Genomic DNA, 27147 nt, shown 5'->3' on the forward strand with positions numbered 1-27147 from the left:
ACTGACAGTTTAGAGCAGCAGAGCTAAAACAAACTACAACATGTGGAATCATCCCATGTAAGAACCGTGGCACCAGACTCATCCAGACAAGCCTGAGTGGCAAGCTGTGTGAGAATCCAGTCTGCAGCTTGAATTCCTTCCAGTATTTGTGAGACGGCTTAATAACTGTAGAATTAAACTAATTACAAACACAAAGTTAACAGCGGCAGAGCTTATACGTGCCAAGCTCAAGAAACCCTGAGAGTCTGGACCTCTGCCTATCTCCTGATTCCAAAAACACACTAACAAAATAACCAGATTAAATTGAGGTAGATTGAATAATTTATGTACACAAGTTTAATTTTGTTAACTCGGTTTTGTTTGTGGATGCAGAAAGTTACGGTACATTGCTAAGCCAACGTGAAATCAATAATAAAAAATAAATTGTGAAGATATGATTCTACTCTGTAACTGTCACTAACACCAAACGCGAGTGTGCAGTGCAGTCGATTAAGATACATCTGTCCAGGAAAAAGTCAAAGAGGCAGAATTTCTGTTGCCATGGCTGCAGCCATTAAACACTTTCGATTCCTACCGGTATGTGTGGATTCAAGGGCAAAGCCGTAATGAACAGTGGCATTAATGATACTGCAAGATGTGCTCCCGCCACAGCCCGGATTACTGCAGTTAACTGGGTTTGTAATGGGGTAGTTTTTCAGGCACGCGTCTGAAAAGAGCCGACGAAGAGCAGGATTCAATCATATCTAAGTGCATTACTGGAAAGCAGGGAGAGGATGTGCAGTCATTACTGCTCATTACTGCCGTTGCATAGAGAGATCAGGTCAGGCGAGGTAGAAGGGAGCTTCATCTTTCTTTTTTTTTTTTTAAGCCACAAAGTGAGGTCAGTGGTCTTCCAACAGGTTAAGAACACAAATGTGCAGCCTCAGGTTGAAATTCTGACATTTCACTTTCACTTTTTACGGATGAAGCATTGCATTATGTGTTTTTGGAAGCCAAATTAAAAAGGGATTTCGACATTTCTTGCAGCAGCACATGAGTCTATCATCTATTACCAGCGATTTGATAGCGCGGAGTGAACAACAGCGGAATGATAATAACAGCAATATTGTCACAGCCATTGTGTGCCCTCCCCCAAATCCCACTTTGTTTGTGAAACGCGACAGTATTGGGGTGACTGGCCTTTGATTCTGGGAATCAGTAAATCAGTCTGCAGGCTACAATGAGACATCTCATTTGAGGTATTTGTGTATTTTGGGTTTATTGGTCCCAAAATGCCCCCTATCCATCTCTGACCAACACAGCATTTTTTACACTGTTGAGAAGTTTATAGAAGAGCACTTAAGTTCACAGACGGGTTTACTGCTGGCTCCGTGCGCTTGGTGTGAAATAACAAACATTTCTCTTAAAAATGTTTCACTGCTAAATAGAAAGTGCGGGGTTACTGAAATAGCAGTGGAGACAGAGATTCATATCTACATAAATTTCATAAAACACTTTGTTCCTTGGTGTCTACACATACTGTAGCACAGTGTCATTCTTGGTTAATTTGATAATTACAGTGATAAATGCAGCATGCAAACAAACCACAGATTGAAGTGTTACCTAAGGCTGAATAACACATTTAAAGAAAATGTGTTACAAAAAATTATATTACCAACACATGATTATATGTGAAGCAGTAAGAGCACATAAATATTTGCAGTTTGAAATTATCCTGCTTTTTTATTTTATCATCTTTCTCTAATTACAAGCTAAGGACCATTAATAATGGGGGCCAAACGGGACAGTGATTGAACATTCACTGTATGCCTGACTAATACAAATTAAAGAATAAAGAAAATCGATAAGGATAATCCATCATAAAGGGACCCTCTGTAAGGTACTTACAGTATTTGATTATGATTATGCTGTACAGTTCTGAAACAAATAATCTGAAGATCCCAACTCTGACTACCTTTACAGTAGCATATAAACACTTCTTTCTCCATTACATTTAAAAACAAAAATCCTTTTAAATAGCCTGTTTCCAGGCCTCTGAATCGCTGCCCAGATCTCTGATTTGATTCCACAAACATGGCACGAAGTGTGGATGAGATCGATGCTTGATTGTCTCATTTGTCCACAAATCAAAAAAGGTACACCATTCATCAGAATAATTTGTGAGATGCTATAAAAAAAAATGTTGTACTTAAAGACATTAAATATATAATTTTATAAGGGCTTTAAAACTGCTTCAATATGGGAATTGTGCTATATAATTAAACCTGCCAACTAAACAGAATTTTCAAAAGCTGTTCACAGGTCAAAAGTTTGTTTCATTTTTCAAAGAGAAAAACTTCACATTGTTTTACTGCAGGTCTAGTATTTCTCTGCAGTTTCTTGAGGGGTATTAGTATGATTTAGTCTAATCCAAATAATCACTGAAGTTAAAGCTGTGCTCCAAGAAAAGCACTTGAATTGTGCCAGCACAAATCATGCTATTATCATTCCTCGGTAAACATGTCTCTGCATTACATGCATTTTTAACCAACACCCCTATTTTCTGGATGCTTTACACCCTTTGCCATTTAAATAAGACACTTAGCATATCAGCACGTACTTTGGTTTTATGTGTATGGTTAAGCAAAAGAAAAATCATCTGCTTGAGGGGTAATGACATAATTTGAGGTGTGATCCTGAAAGTTTCATTTAGTGATGAATCAGCTCAGGGGCCAATCAGCAATCACACAAACTCACACAGCTAGTGTACCAGCACCTCATGGAGAAAATATACTGACATTTTCAAGATAGTGTTGGGTGTTAAAACACATTGTAGGGCAGGTTTTCTCGCTCCCCTTCTAAGGAGGAAATGGTGCATGACGCACTTTGGCTTATCACGAAAGAGAAGAACTGTCCTCTGATGACAAAGAGCGGAAAACTGACAAAGCAGAGAGAGAAAGCACAGATTCTTCCTCTCAGTATCCAAAAAGAAACACTTCACCTACTTTATGTTCAGCCGTTCATGCTGCTTTGTTTCAAGCTGCTTGGCTGACTGCAGGTCTGGCCTGCTGATTGCAGTGATAGACATGGAGGAATCTGGCGCTGGCTGCCAGAAACCACAGAAGAAAAAGGAGAGGACCCTCAGTCTGCCATTGGTCTTTGCCGTAAGGGAGAGGTAAACACAAGTAGTCCCTCCTTGGTATGCAGGGCTTATGTTGGCCCAGAGAGAAGCTGCGACTCAGGAGGTGCCAGTCTGTGGTATGCTCAGTAGAAAACACAATTATTTTTAATGAACGCAAAAAAAAAACACCCAAGAAAACAAATAGCTGGCATTAGCTGTGCAGTCTGAGCAAAACAGCCCATGAGCATTACTGTTACGCAATCAAATCCATACTAGCACAGACAAGCATCAGAGTTCAGCCTTTTAAATTTAGAAATGCATTCAATGTAAGTATACTGTAAAGTGTTGCTCGTCTTAACTGCAGTGTATCTGCCTCTCACTATTTTTTGGAAACCACTAGCAGAAATGGTTGTACTGCTTGCTTTCTCAAAAGCCTTACGACATTACACAACCAACTTCACAGGATAGACAAATATGTGGATGATAAACTCAAAATAAGTACCTTCCAAACCTAATTCAGGTATCCAAATTGCCTTTCACAAAACAGCTTATAACGTCATTGTTACAGTATTTTTGCTTAGTCTGTAAGAGTACTGTACGTCCACACTAAGCTGGCTAAATTTGAAAAGCCGTCATTTTTCCACACTCAAGAACTGAGCTTTCTGAAAATTATCTCCAGGGGGAAAAAAGAGCTTTTGGAAAACAGTGACATAAGGAAAACAACTTTCTGTTGGATCTAACCATCTATGTGATCACAGATTTACATAAATATAGCCAATCACGCAGGAGTTGTTTTTTCTCAGATGTATTTGTTTATTTTGTCAGAGAACTTCGAGATCATGAAAGATGGTTTAATTAACTCTGGTTAAGCATTTATGACCCGAGATCAAATCACTATTTTCTACTACAGTGTTCGGACAGAACATAAAAACATGTTAATGAGAACTAAATTGTGAGTTTGGCTGGTGATCACAGAACAAGAACAAACATTATCAGCAGAGTATTGTGTGTATATTGTGTGTGTGTAAATATATATTTATATACACACACACACACACACACACACACAATGTATATATAATATTTTTTAAAGCATGGCCTTCTTGTACTTTCCTAAATGCACACATAGATCATATCTGAATTACACCGCCTGAAGACAACTCCCTCTTTTATAGGAAACCACTCATCTGAATAACCACTTAAGCTTAGTACAGTTTGATGAATTATCATTCACTAAGGTTGAATTACCTCAAAATGTTCAGTGTTGGATTTACTCAACTGAAGACTGGCAAGAGAAATACAGCTGCGCTACAGTTACTAATGTTGACATCCAGCTGTAGTTGATTGACTGCAATGGAAACTGCATTATGTAACTTGTGTAGCCTGAAGATGAATGTTAGGCAGGCATCAGAACATTATCAACTGGTATCTATCCAAGTTTTTCCTCTTGTTTAAATAACTTTATTACATTTAATCTATCTACAGACAGGCTGAATTAATTTCTTTCTCTCTTTTTTAGAGGCAGCAGTGGTGCTAGAGAGGTTGAGAGTTTTGTAGTACAAATTAAAAAACACTGAAGAAATGAGCCAAAAATCTCTACAATGAAACTTACTAAAAACTATTTTTATAACACTACAGTTCATAATTTTATTACTGAAAATTACAGAGTGACAGAAAGCTAAAGGTTTAACTTTTTCATTTAGTCAAAAACACTTTTAAAAGAGTACACAGTAAGTCACAAACTGTTAAATGTAATTTATGAATGTGTCCATGAATTAGGGATGCATGGATACTGAACAATTTGAAATTTGGCATCTAATGCTTGGTCATATTCTGAGGTTTGTTTATCCTTTGATTAGATATTTCCTAATCTAAAATCAGGAAACTTATCTAACTTTTTTATTTAGTTCTTCATTTAATACTGATGCATTAAGCACATGTTTGTACCCACAAACTAAGGCCTCAAAAAGTGTTTTGTATCTGTACAAAAACTCACGTATCATATTGGCAAATCACAAACTAAGGCCTCAAAAAGTGATTTTTGTATCTGATTTTTACTCTGAAAAATACTTTTTTATTTATATATATATATAAAAACACTCTGCTGGGAAAGGTCTTACCATAAGAGCATTTAGATAAACACAATGCAGACACAAACACAAACACACGTGGCAAAGGTCTTCTGCATGACTGCCGCAGCCCGTGTTTTTATGATGGCTCAGGGATTTTTCATACCAAATGCTGTAATAACGTCACACTGTACAGCCCTGATAGATATCACGTGTACTGAAGGAGTCAGTATGCTACGAATGCAATGCTTGTTGGATCATTGAATAGTCTGAAATGCCGCCCCCCCACGTCAGAAATGTGGGAGCTGTGTCCGACTATTTTTGTAGTTCTTCCGAAACAGACAATCCAACAAGTACGCCCACTTCACGCAGCGACTGGCCAGGTGTGCAGAGGTGAGAAAGAACCCCCCCCCCCCGGTTTCTTGGCACAACTACTTCCAGCAATTTTGTGTGTACAAAAAGTGTAACACCAGAGGATTTACACCCAGAATTTACATTCATTTCATTCTGTGACAGAGAAGAAAAGCTTTCATGTGGCTCTTCATGCATAATGGAGCAGAAGGCCTTCCACCAAAATATAGCTGATAAGCACAGCGGACTGTAAAAAAAGAAGAAAACACATAAAAGCCTATTCACGGTCAAGGATTCCCTTGAGTCCACCAATATCTCTAATAGTAATCTATTAAAAATCACTAAAAAAAACACGTTGAAAAATAGGCTTCCAAGCAGAGCCATTATTTTGTTACCTCTGGCAGACAGCGAGGCACCTGGGAAATCTGAGCTGACGTTAAGGGGGAGCAGCAGTCCAGCAGAAAGACTATATAACCTTCTTAAGCTAATTAGCCCTGTATATTACCAATCAAAAGAGCCTCACTCTGAAACACAAAGGCCAGCCAAGAAATATATTTGTCTTCCATTTGTGAAAGACTGGCAGTGGAAAGACTCCAGGACTGAATATTATTCACCCAAGACATTCCAGGGGATAAAATGTTGCATTAAAGCGGGATCTAAGCGTCTGATTTTTGTCACTACTGTTATTCCCAAACAAACGGATGAGAACTTTGTTGAAACTAGATCTCACCATTTCAGATCGAATCAGTCAGTCAACGTATAACATCGCCACTGGAGTCAAACTTAACTTTTTTACATTGTTAATAACTAACTCACCGTTTGCCTAAAAACGTAGATTAGCCCGGCTGGCAATGACGTTACTCTGACACTTACAACAATTAGTTTAGTTTATTTTTATTTCTGTGTCATGCCAGACATCTGGCCCATCCCACATGGGATTACAAGACACCGCTTTTTTTTTTCAAAAACATACATCTTCCGGTAATACATAAAAACAAACGAGCAAAAGGAAAAAGATTACCACATTATGAAGTACTTCTATATTCTTTCAGATCACATCTTTAAAATAACAGATTTCAGATTTACTGTACACTGAAAATAACTGCTACATACCTACATTTCATCCTGATAAAGAGCTTTTTTCCTCTTTCTCCAAGTAACTAACTAATCTAAATGTTCCATGTGAACAGCTCTTTGTGCATCATCCATATTTACAAAATCAATATCTGTTTTTATCTTACTAAACAAATATTGTGCGGTTCCCAGTAAAAAGGGCAATAGAAAACAAGACAATCAGTCAGACAGCACATTTGAACAAATCCGCTTTTCTTCTTCTAGACTGACATACCGTCCAGTTTCACCAGCGGTAAAAAAGTGGTAAAATACCAGATCGCAGCTGGGCGCACAAGGATCTTTGCTTTTTAGATCAATTATTTACGACAATTCCCAGCACCATATTCATATTTTATCATCCTAAATGTATGCAGTTTTGGTTTAGTCCATATATCAGCAGCCCACTGCTCTTTATACTGAGCAAACGCAGATTCTCTGAACAAACAAATGTTGAGCTTTTTGTTATTGATAAATGCTTCAAACGCATAGTTATAGAACAATGTGCACACATCTCTTCACCAAGAGCCTATAATTTGTTTATCCCATATAAATATCTTTCTTTTCTGCCTGATTTCTTCCATATCAAGTAACCGGTTCCATAACTGAGATATACATGCCTTCCAGCGAGCCTCACATGGTTCCCATGTTGTTGTGTTAGTAATTACATTTCTCTAAAATGAAAACTTTGCCTAATACTACAAAAAGTAGACAAATACATTTTCTGCTGTTCAGTCAAATTTCTTATACGGGATCTAAACTTTCTACTAAATTCAATTTCAAAATTTCTACTAAATTCAATAGGAAACATGGTGATAGCGTCTGATCAATGTAATTATCTGCGTTAGCCGTTTTACTTCATACTTTGCATTTTTCACTTTATTTTGAAGGTTTCTCTCGACAACAAATATCACATTACAGAATGCAAAGAGGCGTAGAATTATATGGCTGTCTTTATCTGATAATAAAACAGCATCTTCTATTTTACTTCCCATACTTGTGTAATTCCCAAATCTATTTAATTATATCATCCAATATATGCAAGATTAAGTTCTTGTATTTAAGTAAATTGTCTAATTTCTGACTGTATATTAGATCTCTCTCTCTCTCTAAAAGTCATTTGCTATGCACTTTTATATTACTTCACACACTTGCGGCCTCGTGGCACTTGTGTCAGGTGGAACGTGAACTCTTATTCTCAAAGGCTTCTCCTTGATCTACTGTGGCTTGGACCTCATTTGTACATCAATTTGGAAAAAATAATCTGCCAAATGAATAAATGTAAATGTAAACAGCATGTTTGACCCATGAATCAGACCTACAGAATGAATTTGCTGCAAGATTCAATTTTAATATATGATTAAAGGCTCATTCTTTAGAACAGCATGTACCTTTATCTCACACTATATATTGCTGGCAGTGTATGCAGTGTATGGTAAAGTCCTCAAAACTCAACTGTAGAAACGTGAACTGTTAACTCACTGCATTACAGCTAGAAGTGTGACTGCCACTTCAACTTTAATTTTAGCTAATTAAAGATGTTCACAACAGAAAAAGAAAAGTGGAAGCTGTTGATACTTAACGACGCACTTAAGGTTGGTGTAGTCCTTCATACAGTGCCGTATTTTAACAGTCAATGTACGAATTCCACCAGCAGAGGGGGTAAAAACATCAAAGATCTGTCTGAGCTGTCAACTGGTTAAAGTGTGGTACAAATGCATCCTCATTCAGAGCAACCTTGTATTGCACTGCTTTGTATATAAAGCCAATGAACTGACAAATATTTTATGGAAAAACCTTCATCTGGGACAAACTTCACAGCAATACACCCAGGAGCATAATGCCGCCTGGAAAAAGCAAGCGGTTTATACTCTGCCTCACAAACCTAAAACCAAATCTAGGATGTCTAAATTCTACATGCATCAATTTTTTTTTTTACTTAAAAAACCCAAAAAACTGCCAAGCACAGACCTGATTTGCCTTTGTGAGCGTGTTATATAAGCAGTTTTAATAAACACAGCATAGTATACCATAATTATTAAGTCTTCCCCGTACAAAAAAAAGCCAATTTCCATTTTTGCATGTGCTATATAATACTCGGTCTAGTCTTCATCACCATCATTACTACTTTGGACCAAAATATAATATATTAATGTTTATCTTCATCTCTAACCAGATAATATATCATCCATCTTCAAGCTTTTGATATCCTTTCACTTAACAAGCTAAAGATAAAACAGTAAATGAAGCTCATTAAATAGCTGCCATTCATTAATGACTGATGCCCAAAATCCTTCATCTGTATCAATGATATGTTTGCTTTCCATTTTCTGTTCCCCCCCATCTTTAACATTAAAAAAGCAAAAGTCAGTTTCTTTGTTCGTGAAGTTATTATTTAAATCTGGAAACGATGTCCTCTGTTTTGTTTTAATCATTACAAGTTTAGGATTCTGTTTTGAGCATGTTCAGCTACAGCTTTGAGTTTGCTTTGGTAGTGCTTGGTCTCCCCTAAAACACAATATTTTGATCTAAATAGAACCACAGGAACAGAGTCAATGTAAAGATCCAGTCACCCCCTTATAGTAGACAGACAGTGAAGGGGGAATAAACCAGCCCACCTAAACTATCACTACACCACCAGCAAAGTGACCTCATAGGAAACAACGACCATCTTCTTCCCTCAGGAAACATCTGGGCCAACACTTCAGTTTCACAACTGATCAGCAGAGAAACAAAACAGGGCAGGGGTGGGAGGGTGTGTCACAGTGTGTGTGTGTGTGTGTGTGGGGTAAAGGTCCTTGGACTGGTTTCACTTTCAACTCTGTGGTGCAGGAGTAATCAGGAGGATTATAGGGGCAACAAGGAAATTACCCTATAATTCATTGTTTCCACTAAGAACTCCTCTGAGGCAGCAAGAAGTGGGCTTATACTGACTGTATATCAGGCGTTTGAATAAAACACATCCACCTCTGATGATATGATGCAGTTTGATTGATGGCATACTGTGATCAATACTATACTGTATACTATACGAATGCTCTGAACTGTTTTATCTGATTCTAGCTTTACACTGTCATCCAATTCCAAGTAGTCGATTAATTGATTATCAACATTGCAGACAATACATTTTGACCAACATGTTCATTATTTAAGTGCTCTATCAAACAAAAACACCAAATGATATCTGCTCAAGTTTGAGTATTTGCTGATTTTCTCCATTTCATATCATCATATATTGAATATCTTTAGAATTTGGACTGATGTTAGTCTAACAAAACAAGCAATTTGAAGACGTCACCTTGGGAAAGTGATGTTTCTGACGTTTAATAGACCAAACGCATAAGAATATGATCATCAGATGAACTGACAAAGAACATAATTGTCAATTTTAGCTCTGGAATAATGAAGATAATCATTAGTGGCAGCCATAAATAGTATAATTTTGTTGTATTGTTGCTACGACAACTGAAACTGAAAGTGTGTCGAGGAAGTATTCAGACGCTTAAGCAAAAAACAATGTAAAAAGACATCATTACAAGTGAAAGGCCTGGTTTTGACAATAGCATTTAATTTATACATTGTATGGCCAAAAGTATGTGGGAAAACCCTGTCCACACTTTTGGCCTGGGGCTGTTTTTCCTGGTTTGAGCAAGGTTTCAAAGGAAAGCCTTCCCAGAAGAGTGGAGGTCGTTTTAGCAGCAGATTAATGTCCATGTCACATGCTTTTGGCCATATAGTGTAAGTGCCAATAGAACAGCAGCGACGTACCAACAGTCAGCGGTTTTACCAGTATGGGTTGGCATATGCCACTGAACTACAGATGTACAGCACCAAGTCACTTTAAAGTCTCTGTATCACCAGAATGCAGTGATAAAAGTAAGTTTCAAACCTGGTGAATGTTTCAGTGCTTTTCGTACAGCTGCAGCAGCCACGTCAACAACGCTAGACGCCAACCGTCTCAGGATCTGGCTGTCTGCTTTCAAACTCTTTTTGTGGACAGAAAGACTCCATCACAGGATCACCTGTAGGGGAAAGAAGTCACATCCCTGCTGACTCTTCTACATTTCACACCTTATCTTAAAAATGTCATGGGAGGGCTCCTCCTTCAGAGTGACACACCTCGAAGAAGTCTTTTGAAGTTCACATTTGCTATATATTTATTAGTTTGTAATGCAGAAAACTAACAAGCACAAATGTTTTAGCTGACGCCTTTTGACGTGTGGAGGCTCCAATCATCAAACCAAAGATCAAGGAGTCTTTTCTATACCTAGGGATTTATCTTATCTTCCAGAAAATAATGGATATTGAGCTCTGTGACTCAAGTGTAATGAGAATACATGAGAGGCACAAACTGGGGCTAGGCTACCACCCCAAGAACCTAAAGTTACATATAAAGTTAATTACATCTTCCAAAACGTTTATCAAGTAGCAAGAAAACATACCTGTTCACACTCAAAACTTATTGGCTTAACAAAATGTCACAAGAATATCATTAAAAATATTAAAAACAATGGTTGTGTAATCTAGGGGAGTTTAGTCAAGCTAACTAGCCAGCCTGGCTATCATTAGCAGTCTACAGCTTTAACTTACACACCTGTTTGTCATCTTGAGAGAGCCTCACTAATAAGAAGTCCTTCTGCTTTTGAAGCTAGCCTGTCCCATTAGCCTTGACCACACAGTGTATTTTCTCATAGAGAGTTTATTTTTGGGACTATTTTTTTGTCACAGAAAGCAACAAACATAAGGAGTAAGTTAGCCGGGTGAAGCTAGCTAGCTAGCATGCCAAATAGTTCCAGACATAACAGTGAGTGGTAAGGCAAGCTAGCTGGCTTGCTAAAGTTTAGGTTTTAACACCTAGCTAATGCCCTGACTGTATAAATGAATCACTCCCATCATAAATTAAATATTTACTCTATTCATTAGTCCATGCAAATGTTGGTAATATAAGACAGTCTACATTTGTTCCTTACCTGCAGCAGCGCCTCCCCCTGGTCAAGGTGTTTGTGGCTACAAGGCCCCCGCACGCAAAGAGGCTGGCTTTACATGTGCCTGTGCGCGAATGCAATATGATACTGCTAAAGCTGAAAGGTTTGCTATGTGTTGATGTGGAAATTCGACTTTCTTGAAGCATCTCCAAGTCCAAATAAAACTAAAATGCATTTTATTTGTTTTTTTTCTGCTACAGTGTACAGATCTGCTTTGTAAATTACCTGTCTAGTGCTCTCCTTTGAGAAAAATGCAGTACCCAGGAGCAGTGGTGGGATGTAATTAAATACATTTACTCAAGTACTGTACTTAAGTACAAGTCTGAGGTACTTATACTTCACTTGAGTACTTCAAATTATGTTACTTAATACTTCTACTCCACTACATTTTGGAGGCAAAGATTGTACTTTTTACTCCACTAGTTACTAGTTATTTTGAAGATTCAGATTATTAATACAAAATACAATAAACTAATAAAGTATTATGTGTTTTTATGGATTAAGCCACCTAGCAGTACATAAAGTAGTTAAAATCAGCTCCACCTTTCCCAGCTGCAACATTATTGCATCAATAATTATAATGCAATTATTATTCTGAAATGGGCCATTCTGCATAGAGTACTTTTACTTTTTGTATTTTAAGTATATTTTAATGCTACTACTTCTGTACTTTTACTTAAAGATTTCAATGCACTTGTAACAGAGAATTTCTTTTCTAAAAGATCTGAGTACGTCTTCCACCACTGCCCAAGAGAGTGAGATGATGGATGGAGATGGATTTGTGATGGCAGCCCTTGCCCGTGCATAAGAATATTGCATACAAAATATTGCTGCAATACCTCTGCTGAGTTGATACTCTACTCTGTAGCTTCATATTTCTCATTTCTTGAGGCTTCGAGTGCTCTGCCGTTCAAGAATTTACAATGGGCAAGTGCAATGTGATTAAAAAAAAATTGCAGCGTGTGCCAATTCCCATGAATGAAACTGCTGATGTATTGCGTTATACTGACAGATGTTTATTATTTTGTCCACCCCACTGATAGATGAGTGTAGGCTCCTCCCTGTATATCGCAATACAGTTAAACAGCACCACAAACTGCAGCTTTCAAAATGATCACCTCTCTAAAACGGTTTCAACAAAAACTGAACATTATAAACTTCACGAAGGCAGGATTTATTGCAGGACTGTTGTATTAGACTGCATTAGTTTAAGGTAGGTGGACCTAGTAAACTGGCAACTGAGTGTATCAATGTCAGTGTCAAACACTGCATTGCTTGGCAGCGCTTAATGTTTGCTAAGGTTACCATGGTAGCATCCCATCTGTAAGACAACATGACAGTGTACACACTCATTGACCTTTTGAGATGATCATTTTACTTGTTAAGCATTATTGTGTGATAGTGGATGTGAGAAAATGCAATACACAGTTTACTAAATTTCAAATAAAAGTTTATTAATTTCAATAACAAAGCGGTATTACACAGTAATAGGCTTTTTGTGACCAGATTAAACCATATTCACCTGTATCAACAGCCTAAATCAATACAGTATTATCTCAGAAACTGTATCTTTGACCATATGCACCCATAACAAATCAGTATCGAGTATCATAACATGATCATTGCATAAGTAAAGAACCCACAGAAATGAATCACAAGAAGCCTATCAGGCAGCATTCCTCTAAAAGTACAGATTTGTCATTTTCACTTCACTATAACAAATGAGTGAATTTCAGTGAATTGAAACAGACAATGGGAAGATTCCAGTGTGACCAAACACACAATAAATCCAATTATATTGCATCTGTCACATTAAATGTAAACAGTAAACAAATTTAAACAAGGTAAAGTGATGAAATCCTATGCAAGAAGCTGCAATTTTAACTTATCATTGTTTCACCACTTTTGAGGATTTTGTATAAACATTAAACAAAGCTTCAAAAATATTCTATGAAAGCTCCTAAATCCTGGAGGGACTGGAGCTTACAGTGATTGCACAGAAAAGACAATACAATATTGGTTAATACAGCGCAGTGGAACAGAATTGATTTCACACCAGCCTATTAATGAGGGTGGCTGGTCATGCACATCATGCCTGAGTAAACAGAATGCTACGGCAACAAGTAGCAGCCAACACCATGCCACACACACACACACACACACACACACACACACACACACACACACACACACACACACACACCCCATACAGAAGTCACATTTGATCATACAACATCACAATACCCCCCAAAACTAAAACAAGAAAAATAGAATTCAGCCCTTGTGCATGAGCCATTGTCCCGTCAGTTGCATTCATTTCTTCTGGCAGTAGCTGTTATAATTGCTGCAGGCCTTCTGCATGTCTGTTAAGAAACCTGGAACCCCACTCTGTTTAAGAAAAACACACAAAGAGCTTCATGAACACGTGCCAAGAAGACCCACCCAGGAGGGGCAACGGGGAGAGGAGCTGTTGACATCACCGCGCAACACATCTGCTAACAATAATGACGGAAAACCATAAAGCAGGCGGAGAGATGGAGCTCTCTGAGGCCTGCGAGTAAATCCTTTTAACACCCTCTTTAAAGCCCTCTTCAGAGATCTGTTTGAGTAGGTCACCGATGTCTGAATATATTATATTGTCTAAATATTTAAAAGTTTTACCGTCACTTTTAGGCGTTGTCGAAAGTACAATTTCCATTTAAAGGCTTTTCCTTTTTTAACAAGGTTCTCCTCAAACCCTGAACAACAACAGTACCATTAAGTGTGGTTTCTCTTTTGGAACAGACACTCTGTTCATTTCTACAAATGTGTAAATCCACACTTAAGAGTACAAACACACTAAGACAGCTATGTCTCTCCTCAGGTTTTGGCCTACCAGGAGTTGGAGTGGATAACTCTATAAATGTCAGCCTGATGTTTAAACAGAAACATATGTAATTGAGAACAACTAAATCCTGAGTTGAGCTGTATTTTAACAGAGTAAAGGTGATGATGGAGAGCAGGAGGGTGCAGAATGGAGCTGAGACACAAGCGGTTGGCTGTGATGCACCGTTTTGTTCAGGAAAGAGAACAAGGAAGAGGAAATTTTGTTGTTTTCCTATTGTTGTAGATATAGTCTTAGAGTAACATGTGTCATGAATCAATACACAACCACTTTGTCAATTTTTTACACTCCTAGTCTCTTTTTTTCTTTCCCTTGTGCAGCTAAGAAAGCATAATCCCAATAGGCAGCCATTCAAATCACATAAATTCCCTTCTTTGTTGAGAAATATCTCCAAACGAAGCTGGTTTACATAAACTAAACCCATTTCTTTCTACTGTAAATCATGTAAAACGTACATGGTAAATCAGCAGGTTACTGCATAGTTCATTTGCTCCCAAAGCATGAGAATAAAACTGTAACTGTTCAGGCCAGTGCCCCTTAAGCTACTTAATGGGTTATTCAGGTTGAAAGACAGTGTTGTTCCTTTTATGTAAAGCTGTAAATCTTTTATGCTTGCATTGGTTGTATATTTTGCAGTAAAATGGAACCTAAATTGCACTCACCTTAGCCGCCCAGTTCACCAGCCAGGTAGGAATCATGCCACCGGGGTTGTCGAAGTAATTCATGAAAACTGAAACAAAGCACATGTTCATTCTTGATATTGCTGCAGCTAATGCGTTTTTTTGATTGATTGATCTAAGAAATGCACATTTTTTAAAAACAGATTTCTGGAGCTCAAGATGACATTCTCAAATTGCTTTATGATTATTTATATTTACCACTGTTAACAAAATTCTGTTGTTTAAATTAACGAGTTTTTCTTTTTCTATGTAATGCTTAACTCTGAAACAAAGTTTAGATCTATTGAACATGAACTTGATTATTTTATGTGTTTTTACATGTATTTGTCCGATCATGGTGTATATTAATATTCAATATTAATTTCAGCCATATAGCCCAGCCCTATCCAAACACATGATATAAAACATTCACTGGAACCAACAACTGTTTGACATCTTTGCTGGATAAATGACCTAAACATCTGATGGACTGTCACATTTGTTTATTCATTTTATTTATAATTTTGATACATTTTCTGTCAAAGCAAATAATCAGCTAATAATTTCAGCACTGCTTGATACTCATTCCTGCAAAGTGGCAGTAGCATCCTTATATTCCCTCATCATGTCTTACCTTTAGTTCCACACGCTCCATCGCTCTCCAAGGCGACGCTCTGCTTGTAGTCTTTGACCCGCAGCACGCCGCTCTTCTCTGCACACGGCGTCTCCGGCGAACTTCTGGCCAGGATCACCCAAATCTTCCTGCCGTCCACATCCAGGTCTCTCCGCCCCCTTACATACACATACTGAGGTTTAAGCTGTTATGGAAGACAGTCTGTGAAAGTATCCTGTTGGGGAAAATATGCTCTCCATTATAGCCTGATTTCAACTTTATAAGCCACACTTAACGGTGAAATGGAAAAACCTTTAGTGTTCACATTTGTTTGTTCACGAGAAGAGTCTGTGTACTGAATGTATTTGTGTGGACCAGAAGGATACATCTCTGTTTGACAGAGGAAATGGGTATTTTACTTCCCAGTAGATTGCAGTCTGCCCATTGAAGTCCTTCTCATAGAGCTCTGAATAAAAAAAAAAAAACACCAAAACATTAAAGACATCAGCTGTAGGTAGACGGATACATGATACACTTAAAAGTGATTTTTAAAAAGTGCGAACTGCTCTAATCTCTAAACTCTAATTAATTGTTATTTGGGCCAAAACTGTCCATCAGATCTGTATCCGAGAGATCCGACCGACCGACATAAATATTGATGCCCTGGATTGGGTTACACCAGCTAAATACATTACTAGGTCTGAATGTAAAGTCCTTCCTAAGTAACTACAATCTAGTGATTTACTAAATTAGGTTACACCATTAAAACTTAAAAAATGTCTTAGCTAGTTAAGACTTCAGCAATGTGCAAATCTGTTGCTAGGAAACATCTATAGGGCTGTCCAATCAAGAGCAACCAATTATGTAAACAGGAAGTCACTGTAGCATGAAAGCTACTAGCATAACTTCCGAAAATTAAAGGCTTAGAGGCAGAAAAGATATATCTTCTGTAAATTTAGGTATTACTTTGTTTTATTATGTCTGCATACACGGAGAAATATGTGTGTAATTTTGTGAAGTGTAATTTAAAAATCTTTAGGCTTTACATCATTATCAAAAAGCATTTATCAATTTTCAGGTCGGATATGTCAGATAAGACTCTGCTAGCACCACAGACCACAAGACTCCCAAAAAACACCCACTTTGGAGGAAAAAGCTACTAAACTACCACTAAAACCACATGTTACAGCGTTAGTGTATGCGATTCAAGCTGGATTTTTATTTCTAACAGACTAGGCAGCTACAATACAGAATGTGACTAGAGCAACAACATGATACCTGCAGGTTACTGTAGAGGTGCATGAAGAAAAATGAAACGTTTAAAAGGTTACTTCAGTGTATAAAACCATGGCTACATGCAGAGCATTATTTCAAGACAAGAAGATCTAAGAAGGCTACATGTGTGCTACAGCCAACAAATAAGTAGTTTATCCATGGTGAATGTCAGCAACTTACTGGAGAACAGAATGAATGACAGTAATGGGAATATGAAGACTTATTCTTAAGCAGGAGCGATGAGGGGAAGTTGATTTGGATGGCAAGGACAATGACAATGATTACTGTTTTGTTTTGTTACCTTTTGCATAGCTATCCCAATCTTTCCGATATGTCAAGTCCATGTAGACATCTGCACACAGCTCTGGAGTACAGGTGGCGAGCACACCAAAGACTTTGTACTCATAAAGTCCAGTTTCCTGAAAACAGCACATGAAAGTTCTCTCTTCCAAATGCAGGCTACATGCCACACCCACAGTATGCAACTAATCCCAAAGCACACAACTCTGATCAGAGCCAATCTGTGTTACACCCGTTCTCTCTCCAAGTGAGGGAGTGTGTTGGATTTGATTCAAAAGTACCGAAACAGGTCTGAAGATGCTTCTCTCGCACTTTAATGCAATAACCTTAGTCGAAGAGAAAACTCCATTCACAAAAACATCAGTTTACGGTCACCTTGTGTTCCTTTGGCAGTGGACAGCACCTCACTCCCTCAAACCTAAATAATTGTTAGATACCCTTAAAATACTAACCTCTCGATAATAGGATAGTGCATTATTAGGCGTTTCTGAAGACTCAAGCAGTGTCCTCTCACATCACTCCATTGATTAAAGCCAAATATGAAAAAGCTTAGTTGGATGACTGTCGTGACCATAGTTCAGTGTGTGCAATTTTCAGCCAAATTAAAAAATAGGGAGATGCCCACAGATGTCTCAAAATTCACAGAACTTATTTGTCACAGTCATTTTTACACAAATCTTTCTTTTTGGTGTCACCTAAGAGATACAATTCAGGAGCAGTGAGGCGATGGTTAATGCTTAAAGGAGAAAGGAGGTTCATTAGGAAATGCATGTTTTCAGTTTGGTCTGTTTGCCTTTTGCTTGCATGAAGTTTTAGATTACAACTTAATTTTATTTAAGTTTGACTTATTTATGTTCACGTTTCTGTCAAAATGAATTAAAAGCTACTGCCTCGATGTGTCAGGTGTATGCCGACTGGAAGAGTGGGTCCTTCTGATTTCATAAACGTGTTCACCCAGTTTCGACGACGTATGCGTTTGTGCCCAACGGAGAGGCACCATTAAATTGACAGAATTGTAAAAGGAATTTGGTACGACCGGTATAGCCGGTATCTGAGTCCAACAGCTCTCGCTCAATTTCCGGATATTTCCCATGTTGGCCGCTAGGGCATCACTGCTGATGTGTTTATTAATGTTGTCAATAACTGAATTACATTAAAGATAACTATCTCCCATCATTTTTGTGAAGAAGGACAGGAAATCGATGATGATACCGATGCTGGACGAAACCCGATACAGTCATTTCTGTAGCAGCCGCCTTCCGGTTGTAAAAGCAGCAGTTTTGTTAACTGTTTGTACCTTGTCGTAGAGCCGGTAGATTTTGACTCCCATCGTCTCGGTGAAGAGCTCCCATCCTCCCTCCAGCTGCGGCTCATCCAGCTCCCTCCACGCGCTCTCAAACTCCTCATCTGTAAACTGCAGCGACATGACGGCTCCTCTCACAACACCTGTCACACGGCAGAGAGCGTCAAACACCACGCTTCCGGTCATAACTTTCAAAGTAAAAGACTTAATGATTGCTGTATGCACATAGTGCTGTATTTCTTTACATTATGTCAAAATCAGTCAGAGATGGCAAGTATACACTTACTAGTAACTACTAAGTACAAGAATATTTTTTTGAGGTACTCTGTAGTGGAAAGTGACTTTAGTCAAGTACTGTACAGTTTGAGTTACTTGCACTTTACTTGAGTATTTCCATCTTATGCTACTTTATTCTTCAACTCCACAACATTTCAGAGGGAGTTACTTTGCTTTTAAGATTTGACATACAAATATATATCATGACCTTATAAAACATGATACATTGTTACAGATTAAACTACCTAACAGTAAATAAAACCAGACGACAGGAAAGTAGGGGAGACAGAGTGGAGTACATGCAAATACTTATGTACTACTGTATGAACATACTGTATGTACTTAGAAGCTGGACATGCACTGAATCAAGAAAAAAAGAGTAGTAAAAAATACAGAGACAAATCACGAATTAGAGATGAAAAGATTTGTTTTAATGTAATTAAATGGAAGAGAGAGTGTCCGTTACTTAGAAAGAAAAAAATCAAGTTAAAGACAAAGGAACACAGAATGCTGTTGTTTAAGGCTATAGCCTTATACGTATGATACATTTTATCTAATGATTTAAATGATATACTTCTTGTACTCTTATGTAATATATAGCCAACTATTTGCCCTGAAACCTTTGACCCACATATACAACATGGGAAGCATTCTTGTACATCTTTGCTAAGTAGAACATGCTGCCGTCATACAGTTTTGTTTGCATGGTGGAAGTGTAGAAACACAAACTACACCCACTGCAACAGTCACACTGTGGCAGTACTGATTCCCCAGATCAGCGATCAGCTGATCGGGTAGCCTGAGAACCAGCTCCCAGCCTCACGAAAATACCAACAAAAATTCACATGGAGGAACAAATCTCACAAGTGCCTTCACAATAAAAAACTGTCACCTTAATAAGAATGAACAAATGCCTCCTCAGTAATAAACAAATGCCTCTTCAATAATAACGAAACTGAAATTTGTTTTGCTTTTTTCTTTACCCCCTCCTCAAAAGTTTCCCAAAATGAAATACACAAAAAGGAAATGTGTATAAAGGAGGTTTCAATGAAAATAAAACAAAATAACAGAATAAAGCCTGCAGGCGCTATAGGCTATTGTTAGGCAAGCAAAGACTCTGGCACGAGCAGCACTAAGACCTGCCCTAATGCAGGTAACCTAGCTGAAAGGTGATTTTTTTTAATATTCACTCAACATAGAATCCAGAATGCTCGAAATCCCATTCAATCAGAAGAGCAAAAGACAGCAACAAACGCTCAAACAGTCCCTAAACAGACCAGAGCTTCAGGCTGACAATGTCTGCTAAAATGAAGTCTGCAGTAAGTCAAGTAAGGATCAGAATGACATGGGTGTGCAATTCCCCACCTCTCTTCAGCGCCAAAGAAAGGGTGTCTTCACACCCCGATTGGCCAAGAGGGGAATGCACCAAGCTGCTCTCAGTTATTATTCAGGAGCCAGTCCCCACACCCTGCACCCTGCTGATCTGAAGAACTTCAAATCTACTTTCATTCAGCCAAACAAACTGGGAAAAGGGAAATGACAGCAAGCACCAGAGACTGGGTGACTGTTCGTCCTCGGATCATGATTACCATGTTACTGATCTGTAATAAAATAAAATGATGGGCTTGCTCCGTGACTGTGGGTTTGTCATGGGGGTGGTTCAAATGCCAGCTAACAGCTGAGCATGTTATTATCCTGAAGATTACCTCGGAAAATGTTCCATTGTGACTGGGAAAGGAGATGACGAACCGAAATCCCAGTTCACTCCCAGTTCATTTGTTTGTGTGAGATAATCAGTGTTATGCAACAGGGAGAAAACCCCTCAACAGAAGGTAGGGAATGACTGCAGTGTAAATGTAGTGTGTACAACAGGTGTGTGCATCCTAGACTGTAAATCGATGGCTGTTGTTGGACATTTACAAATCACGTCAACAACAGAGATCCCTGAGAGAGTCTCTCACACACACACACACACACACACACTGTGAGTTTTGACAATGTTAGGCATGTAAATCCAGATAGAAGCCAAAAATCAGTCATGATGTTTGACAACAAGTCAATTCTTCTCAGCTTTGTTAAACATTTGTTTTTGTGAAAACAGCTGGTTACATTTCTTCTCATTTTATTGTTCAGGTTTAAAGAGCACCTGACCTCTGCAGGTTGAAAGGTACAAGCAAAGCATTTCACTTCACGTGTGGTCTGTTGACTTGTAGGATATCAGGATTTGATTTTTCACCTATATATTTTTTTTAAAATCTGTTTTATTCCGTCTTAATCTGTGAGTCCCCCAACTTCATGGAGGTGCAACACTGAATCGCTGGACTTCACTTTTAATCAGTTTTTGTGTTTCTTCTTTTATGTTGCATATTTGTTGCCATATTGGTGGATGTGTTTCTTAATTTGCTTGTGTTTTTTTTTCTTAATGTGTCAAACTGTTGAAGAAGCTTTCCGCACCTAGCTACACACTTTGCTGTACTATACTGTATACTATGTTATACTATATTACTACATTTCAGCTTATACTATTGTATCTTATATCCTATACTATACCGTACTATATTATAATTAATTAATATACGATACTTTTATTACACGATATTCTGTATTATATTTATATATTAGGCTATTACAGACAACCACTAAGTATCTTTACTTAATCATATTATATATTAAATATATATTATATACTAATTGCTCTTGTATAGTTTCTATTTTACTTCTATTCTTATTTTTGTTTCAAAAACGTCTAATTATTAATCTCTTACTTTCTCTATTTATTTCTCGCATAGTATGAAAAATACAATATAATAATGATGTAAGCTGATTTCTGTACTGTGCATATATATGATATTATATTTTGATTTCAAAATAAATGCATTCAATCCAACGAACTGAAAGTAATTGCAATAAATGCTCCAGCAAAAGGAGATTTATTTTGAAATGCATGACCGGAAAAGATATTTTTCCTTATTGTTCTGAGCTTCACACTGCAGTCACCGATACTTGAGGTAGTTGCTCTGGGTGGGATGGCAGTCCGACCGGCAGCTCAAGACCTGAAGACTTTACTGGGGGACGTTTCTCATGAGCGGGAGTCAGAGTCCAGCCCGGAGAGAGACGCTGGTAGTTTCAACACAGAAGGAAACAACATTCACTTTTAATTAGATGAATGTGAATAAATATTTTATGAGTGGGTTCACTCAGAGACAAGTTGCACCGCAGCAGAGGAGCACTTTGGAGACATGGAAAACGTCTGTGAGGTAACTAACCTTTCTAATTTCTTTACAGAGCTAAAGTTTGGGCTTTAGGGTCCGTTAATTCACTTATCACCAGCTGAAGCCAGGCTCCATGTAAAGTAAGTTTATTGGCGGTGGTGAGCATTATTGTGCTTGGAAATGAATAATAACATACAGAAGCCTAAACAAACATTGAACGTGCATGTAACACACCTGTCAAAAATAGTAGTAATGTAGACTGTTAGAGCTTAAGAAACAGTTTAGCATAGCCTACTTCAACCCTCTTCTGTTGCTGTTTCACATGTGGGACCCTTTTCCCCCAAATGCTTCTTTTTCTTTAATTGTTCACAGGCACAAATTCCACTTCATTTGCAAGTTAAAGGAATAAGTTTTGCTGTCCAATAATGAACAAAAGTGACTTTTGTAATCAGAGGTTTTCACTCTTCTTCTTCCCCACTTAACAACAGAAAACAAAACTCTTCTCCAAGGCAGTCATAAGGATTACAAACCTTTTCCAAATGCGATTCTGTCCTCCAGAATAATTATTACCAACCTTTAACTCCTTAACAGCCTAACAATACCCACTCACAACCCCCATCACAGGTTGTGTCTCTGTTCAACCAAAGACTGTTTAGCTTTAATAGTTTTTAGAGTCCCAAAGAGACAAAACAAATAAGAAAAGTCAGAATAAACAGCCTAAACATTATTTTATGTAGCAGAAATCTTTCTTCTTCTTCTTGGTAAACATCTTGCAACCACTGTTTTCTGAAATTAGGGTCTAAATTAGGGCACAGCTAACAACGATATTCATATCTGATTAATCTGCCAATTACATTCTCAATGAACTGTTTTGTCAGTAAAATGTCAGAAAATAGTGAGAAATGCACAGTATAATTTCCCACAGCCCTAGAAGATGGATTTAATTTGCTTGTTTTATTCGACCAACAGTCCAACACCCAAAGAGATTCAGTTTCCAATCCTATATGACGAAGAAAAGCATCAAACCCTCACATGTGTCGGCTGGAAACAGCGAATGTTTGGTCATTTTGCCTGAAAAATGATTAAACCAATAAATTGGTTATCTGATCTGTTATCATTATCTTCACTCTGTCAGGAATAAAATCCTGTTGGGGAAACAGTGACTCTTTTGTTACTGGAATCAGCCAATTAAAAACCCACCATGTGTAATTATTAGTGTAGAATGGAAACTCCACCCAGGTTGTATAAACTCACATATTTTCCCCAAACTATAGAGGACAAACCTCAGTAGTAGCTATGGCGCTGACCCCTTGATGGGACCTGGCCCCCCGTTTGGGAACCACTGGTCTAGAGTGTTTTTAAACGCTGACGATGATGGAAAGTATAACTGACACTGTACTGCCATGTATTGTCACTCAGAGTCTGAATCACAGCTTTCCACGCAGCAGACGTAAGGTGGGGGGAAGAATGAGCGCTTGTGAAATTGCTGGTGATTTCGAAGCTCCTCGCATTTCACGGAGCAGTTTGTAATGTCATATCCTGCGCTCTCCAGGGAATGTCTCAGCTCGTGCTGGCTGAGTGGTCCTGCGTCATTCGGACACCTCCTCTGACTGGGTCAGGAGGCGGCTGGGGTTGTGCAAAGAGATTACTTTAAAGCAGCGTGTGGCGCTCAGAAAGTTGTGCTGAATTGTGAAATGTGGTGCTGAACTCTAACAAAAAAAGCATTGTCTCTTTTTCTTCTGGAAAACTGTGTCCAGTGTTGAGCAACAAGTTTGACTCTTTGCATTTTCATTGCTTCCTTTTCACATAATGAATGGTTTCTTTCGCCACAGGGCGGTTTCGAGAAACCGTAGCAAGGAAAAGAGGTAAAAGGGCAACAAGGAGGAACCATCTGTGGTTGGTTAACTGAAGGCTCCTTGATCCTGCAATGCCAGAAGAAGCTAGTAAGGAAGCAATGAGAACGCCAGCGACACCAGAGAAGGCCAATAACAACGAGCGTCCTGCAGCCCCCGTGACGTCGGTAAACATCCCCCTGGTCAATGAAGTCCAGCTGACCGCAGCCACCGGCGGGACGGAGCTGTCCTGCTATCGCTGCACCGTCCCGTTTGGCGTGGTGGTCCTGATCGCCGGCATCGTGGTCACCGCCGTGGCTTACAGCTTCAACTCACACGGATCCACCATCTCATACTTTGGCCTGGTGCTCCTCTCGGCCGGACTGGTGCTCTTAGCGTCCAGCGCCGTCTGCTGGAAGGTGAGACTGGAGAGGAAGAAGGAGAGGCGACGGGAGAGCCAAACCGCCCTGGTTGCAAACCAGAGGAGTATTTTTACTTGAACTAGTAGTCCGGACGACACATATCCTAGTTTTCTGAGTCTGAAAGGGCCTGATTTTGAGATTGAGTTAGTTAACCAACTGTGGACAGATGTTGTCCAGCATGTGTTGGATTTCCGACCTGTAAAAGCTTTGACCGCAGACTCTCAAGGCCCAGAACTTAAAGCTTTGAAGACATTGTAAGGGATTTATTTGTTGAGCAGACGTCGAGCATCTGGTGAGCTGGGAATGCAGCCAGAAGGACTGTATCACAATTAAGATGAATTACCACTGTGCGAAGCCATGTAGAGGAAGTCTCCCATTAATCTGCTGTTGGATGTGGCGGCTTTGATTGTAATGGGAGGGATTGTGGTTTGAAAAGCCCAGGAAAGGAGAGGGAAACCAGGACAATGATTCATGCCTCATTTACTATGCTTCAACTTTGACATATCTGTTTAGAAAGTCTGTTCACCTCACAGGCAATGATTATGAATTGCCTGTTATGGAAGTATGGTACTAGATATGATGATTTCGTTTAAAATCTACCAATATATTCTCTTCAGCATGTCAGATTAGATGGCAGATGATATTATACATAGAGAGAATACCTAACCTTAAATATATATTCTCTTAAGGCACTTTGATCCTTCATAATCATCATATTCAGTATTAAACAACATCTATTAACAAATTAAATAAGTGATACATCCAGAATTGTGAGTAGTTTTGCCTATTTTGACACATTTGGAATAATCAAATAACCAAAATTAATATTGTGTTGGGTGATGATCACTTATTGTCCAGTGTACTTCCATACTGTAAAAAAAAATATTAAATGTAGCATATGTTTTGTTTTGATGTAATCATTTGCATGTATTAACTGTTACCAGGACGTGATGAGGTTTAATAAACTCATTGATACTCAAACATGTAATGGTTTCACAGTTGGGAAGAACGAGTTTCAATGTTTACTAGAACCCGATCGATACTGGACTGGGGCAGATTCCAATATTCAAGAGTTAATGGAATAGTTCAGCATTTTGCAAAATACCCTTACCCGATTTCTTCACAAGAAGATCAACACTGCTCTCATGTGTGTGTGTTGAGCTGGAGTCAGGACGATGGTTAGCCTAGCTTAGCATAACAACTGGAAACTATCTGTCTACAGCGATAGCTTTCTGTAAAGAAAGCTATTGATATTATTGGCCGACATACACACTGATACTGATTACTACAAGCTAATGCCAACGAATGTTCAAGGCTTTTAATGTTTATAGGAAACCTGACTCTTGATGAGTTTATGTCAGTGTTTGTATTTCTTAGAGACAGTTTATGGGTTGGAGAAGTGATGAGTTATTATATTAACATTCAGCTTTTTGCTTTCAGTGCTGAATTGAAGGAAATGTTTCTTTCTCTCATGACGTACATGGGTGTGCCTAAGTCTTCACATAAATAAACAGACTCTACCTTATGTTGATTACTTAAAATAATCAAACTGGATGTGGGGGGGAAAAAAAAGCTTTGAATTGTGATATCATTACAGTGCAGTTAAATGAATATGTTTCATAAATGTCATCACATGTCACGACTAATTAAAGGATCAGTTCACTCAAAGTACAAAAAAAAAAACCCTCACTTATTCCTAGTGGTGTCTAGTCATGCAGTTTCAGATTTTATTTGCTGAGAGTTTTAGAAATCTGAGATTTTTGCATCCATCCCAACACAACGGAGGTAAATGGAATTTTGTCTGTGGCGCTCAAAGCGTTGAAAAATGACATTTAATAAATTAAACAGCAACATCTCTTGCCAGAAACATTGTTCCCATTATGCCCCAATTAAACTACCAGATGTATTTCTCTTTAGAGATGGTCACTGTGTCTTGGCCAAGAGATCCTGACGGATCATAGCTCACCGTCTTGTGACACACAAAGGTTATTGGAAAGGAGGCGACAGGGATCGACTTCAACATCAACGCTCGATGCGTAGTTTCATTTCCATCGCCACATATGTCAGGCCGGGCCATTATTGAGCTGATATCGTGAAGTCTGAGCCTGGAATTACTCACTCAGACCTCGCAGTGAATGCTGTGTATTATCCCGAGTAACTACAACATTGCTTCTGCAAAGATGTTGCTGTTAAATTTTTTAAATGTAATTTGTCAATGCTGTGAGCACTACATATACAATTCCAATTCACCTCTATTGTATTTGGGTGGAGGCAGAAATCTCAAAGATAACTATGTCAAAACCTCGCCAAATAAAACCAAAATCTTAGTCTTTAAATGTGTTTGGAGCTTTCAGCCACATCTTGTGGCCTTCATCAGTGGATGGAGCTGGTTTAGCTCACATGATAACAGGTGGCCTAACTGCAGAAATTCTGAAATTCCATACTTAAGTCATGTGATAACAACATCCACTGATGAAGGCCATGAGAAGTTGCTGAAAGCTCCAGAAAACCATGTGAGTGGAGCAATAAGATTTTTTTTTGTCAAATTGAGTCATCCTTTACCCTCAAAACCAAAGCTATCTGCATGGCTGGACACTAATGGACGTAAGTGAGAAAATATGTTGGGTTTTTTCTTGTAGTTTAAGTGAACTGACCCTTTAACCATCTATTTCCAGTCTGTTTTTTCAATGTAGAGTTTGTTTTACCGACTTTTAGTTGCAGCTCATCATTATATGTTATGATTGTGTTAAGTAAGA

At 38.4% G+C, this 27147-nt stretch overlaps 3 protein-coding genes across 3 annotated transcripts in view; 1 reads left to right on the forward strand and 2 right to left on the reverse strand.

The window, feature by feature from the left end:
• The window catches only part of LOC122869088 (RNA binding protein fox-1 homolog 3-like), a 487998-nt gene extending 476752 nt beyond the window's left edge, over nt 1–11246 (reverse strand). The window contains exons 1-2 of the mRNA XM_044181675.1: nt 11225–11246; nt 10520–10652 (exon numbers count right to left, since the gene is read on the reverse strand). The gene's annotated coding sequence lies outside the window, so the exon portion shown is untranslated. The remainder of the gene's footprint in view (nt 1–10519; nt 10653–11224) is intronic.
• A 1802-nt stretch (nt 11247–13048) lies between these two features.
• On the reverse strand, nt 13049–18850 carry LOC122869229 (phosphatidylcholine transfer protein). The gene is made up of 6 exons (XM_044181996.1): nt 18644–18850; nt 17348–17465; nt 16158–16237; nt 15793–15964; nt 15162–15229; nt 13049–14003 (listed from the first exon to the last, which is right to left on the reverse strand). Exons 1-6 carry the CDS (start codon nt 18833–18835, stop codon nt 13929–13931), a joined length of 705 nt encoding a protein of 234 aa, XP_044037931.1. The 5' UTR covers nt 18836–18850; the 3' UTR covers nt 13049–13928.
• Nucleotides 18851–21931: 3081 nt separating this feature from the next.
• tmem100a (transmembrane protein 100a) lies at nt 21932–25372 on the forward strand. Its single transcript, XM_044181884.1, has 2 exons — nt 21932–22182; nt 23970–25372. The coding sequence occupies exon 2, from the start codon at nt 24065–24067 to the stop codon at nt 24467–24469; it is 405 nt and encodes a 134-aa protein (XP_044037819.1). The 5' UTR covers nt 21932–22182; nt 23970–24064; the 3' UTR covers nt 24470–25372.
• Nucleotides 25373–27147: the final 1775 nt, after the last annotated feature.

This window comes from Siniperca chuatsi, linkage group LG21, assembly GCF_020085105.1.
Source record: "Siniperca chuatsi isolate FFG_IHB_CAS linkage group LG21, ASM2008510v1, whole genome shotgun sequence".
Classification (NCBI taxonomy): domain Eukaryota; kingdom Metazoa; phylum Chordata; class Actinopteri; order Centrarchiformes; family Sinipercidae; genus Siniperca; species Siniperca chuatsi.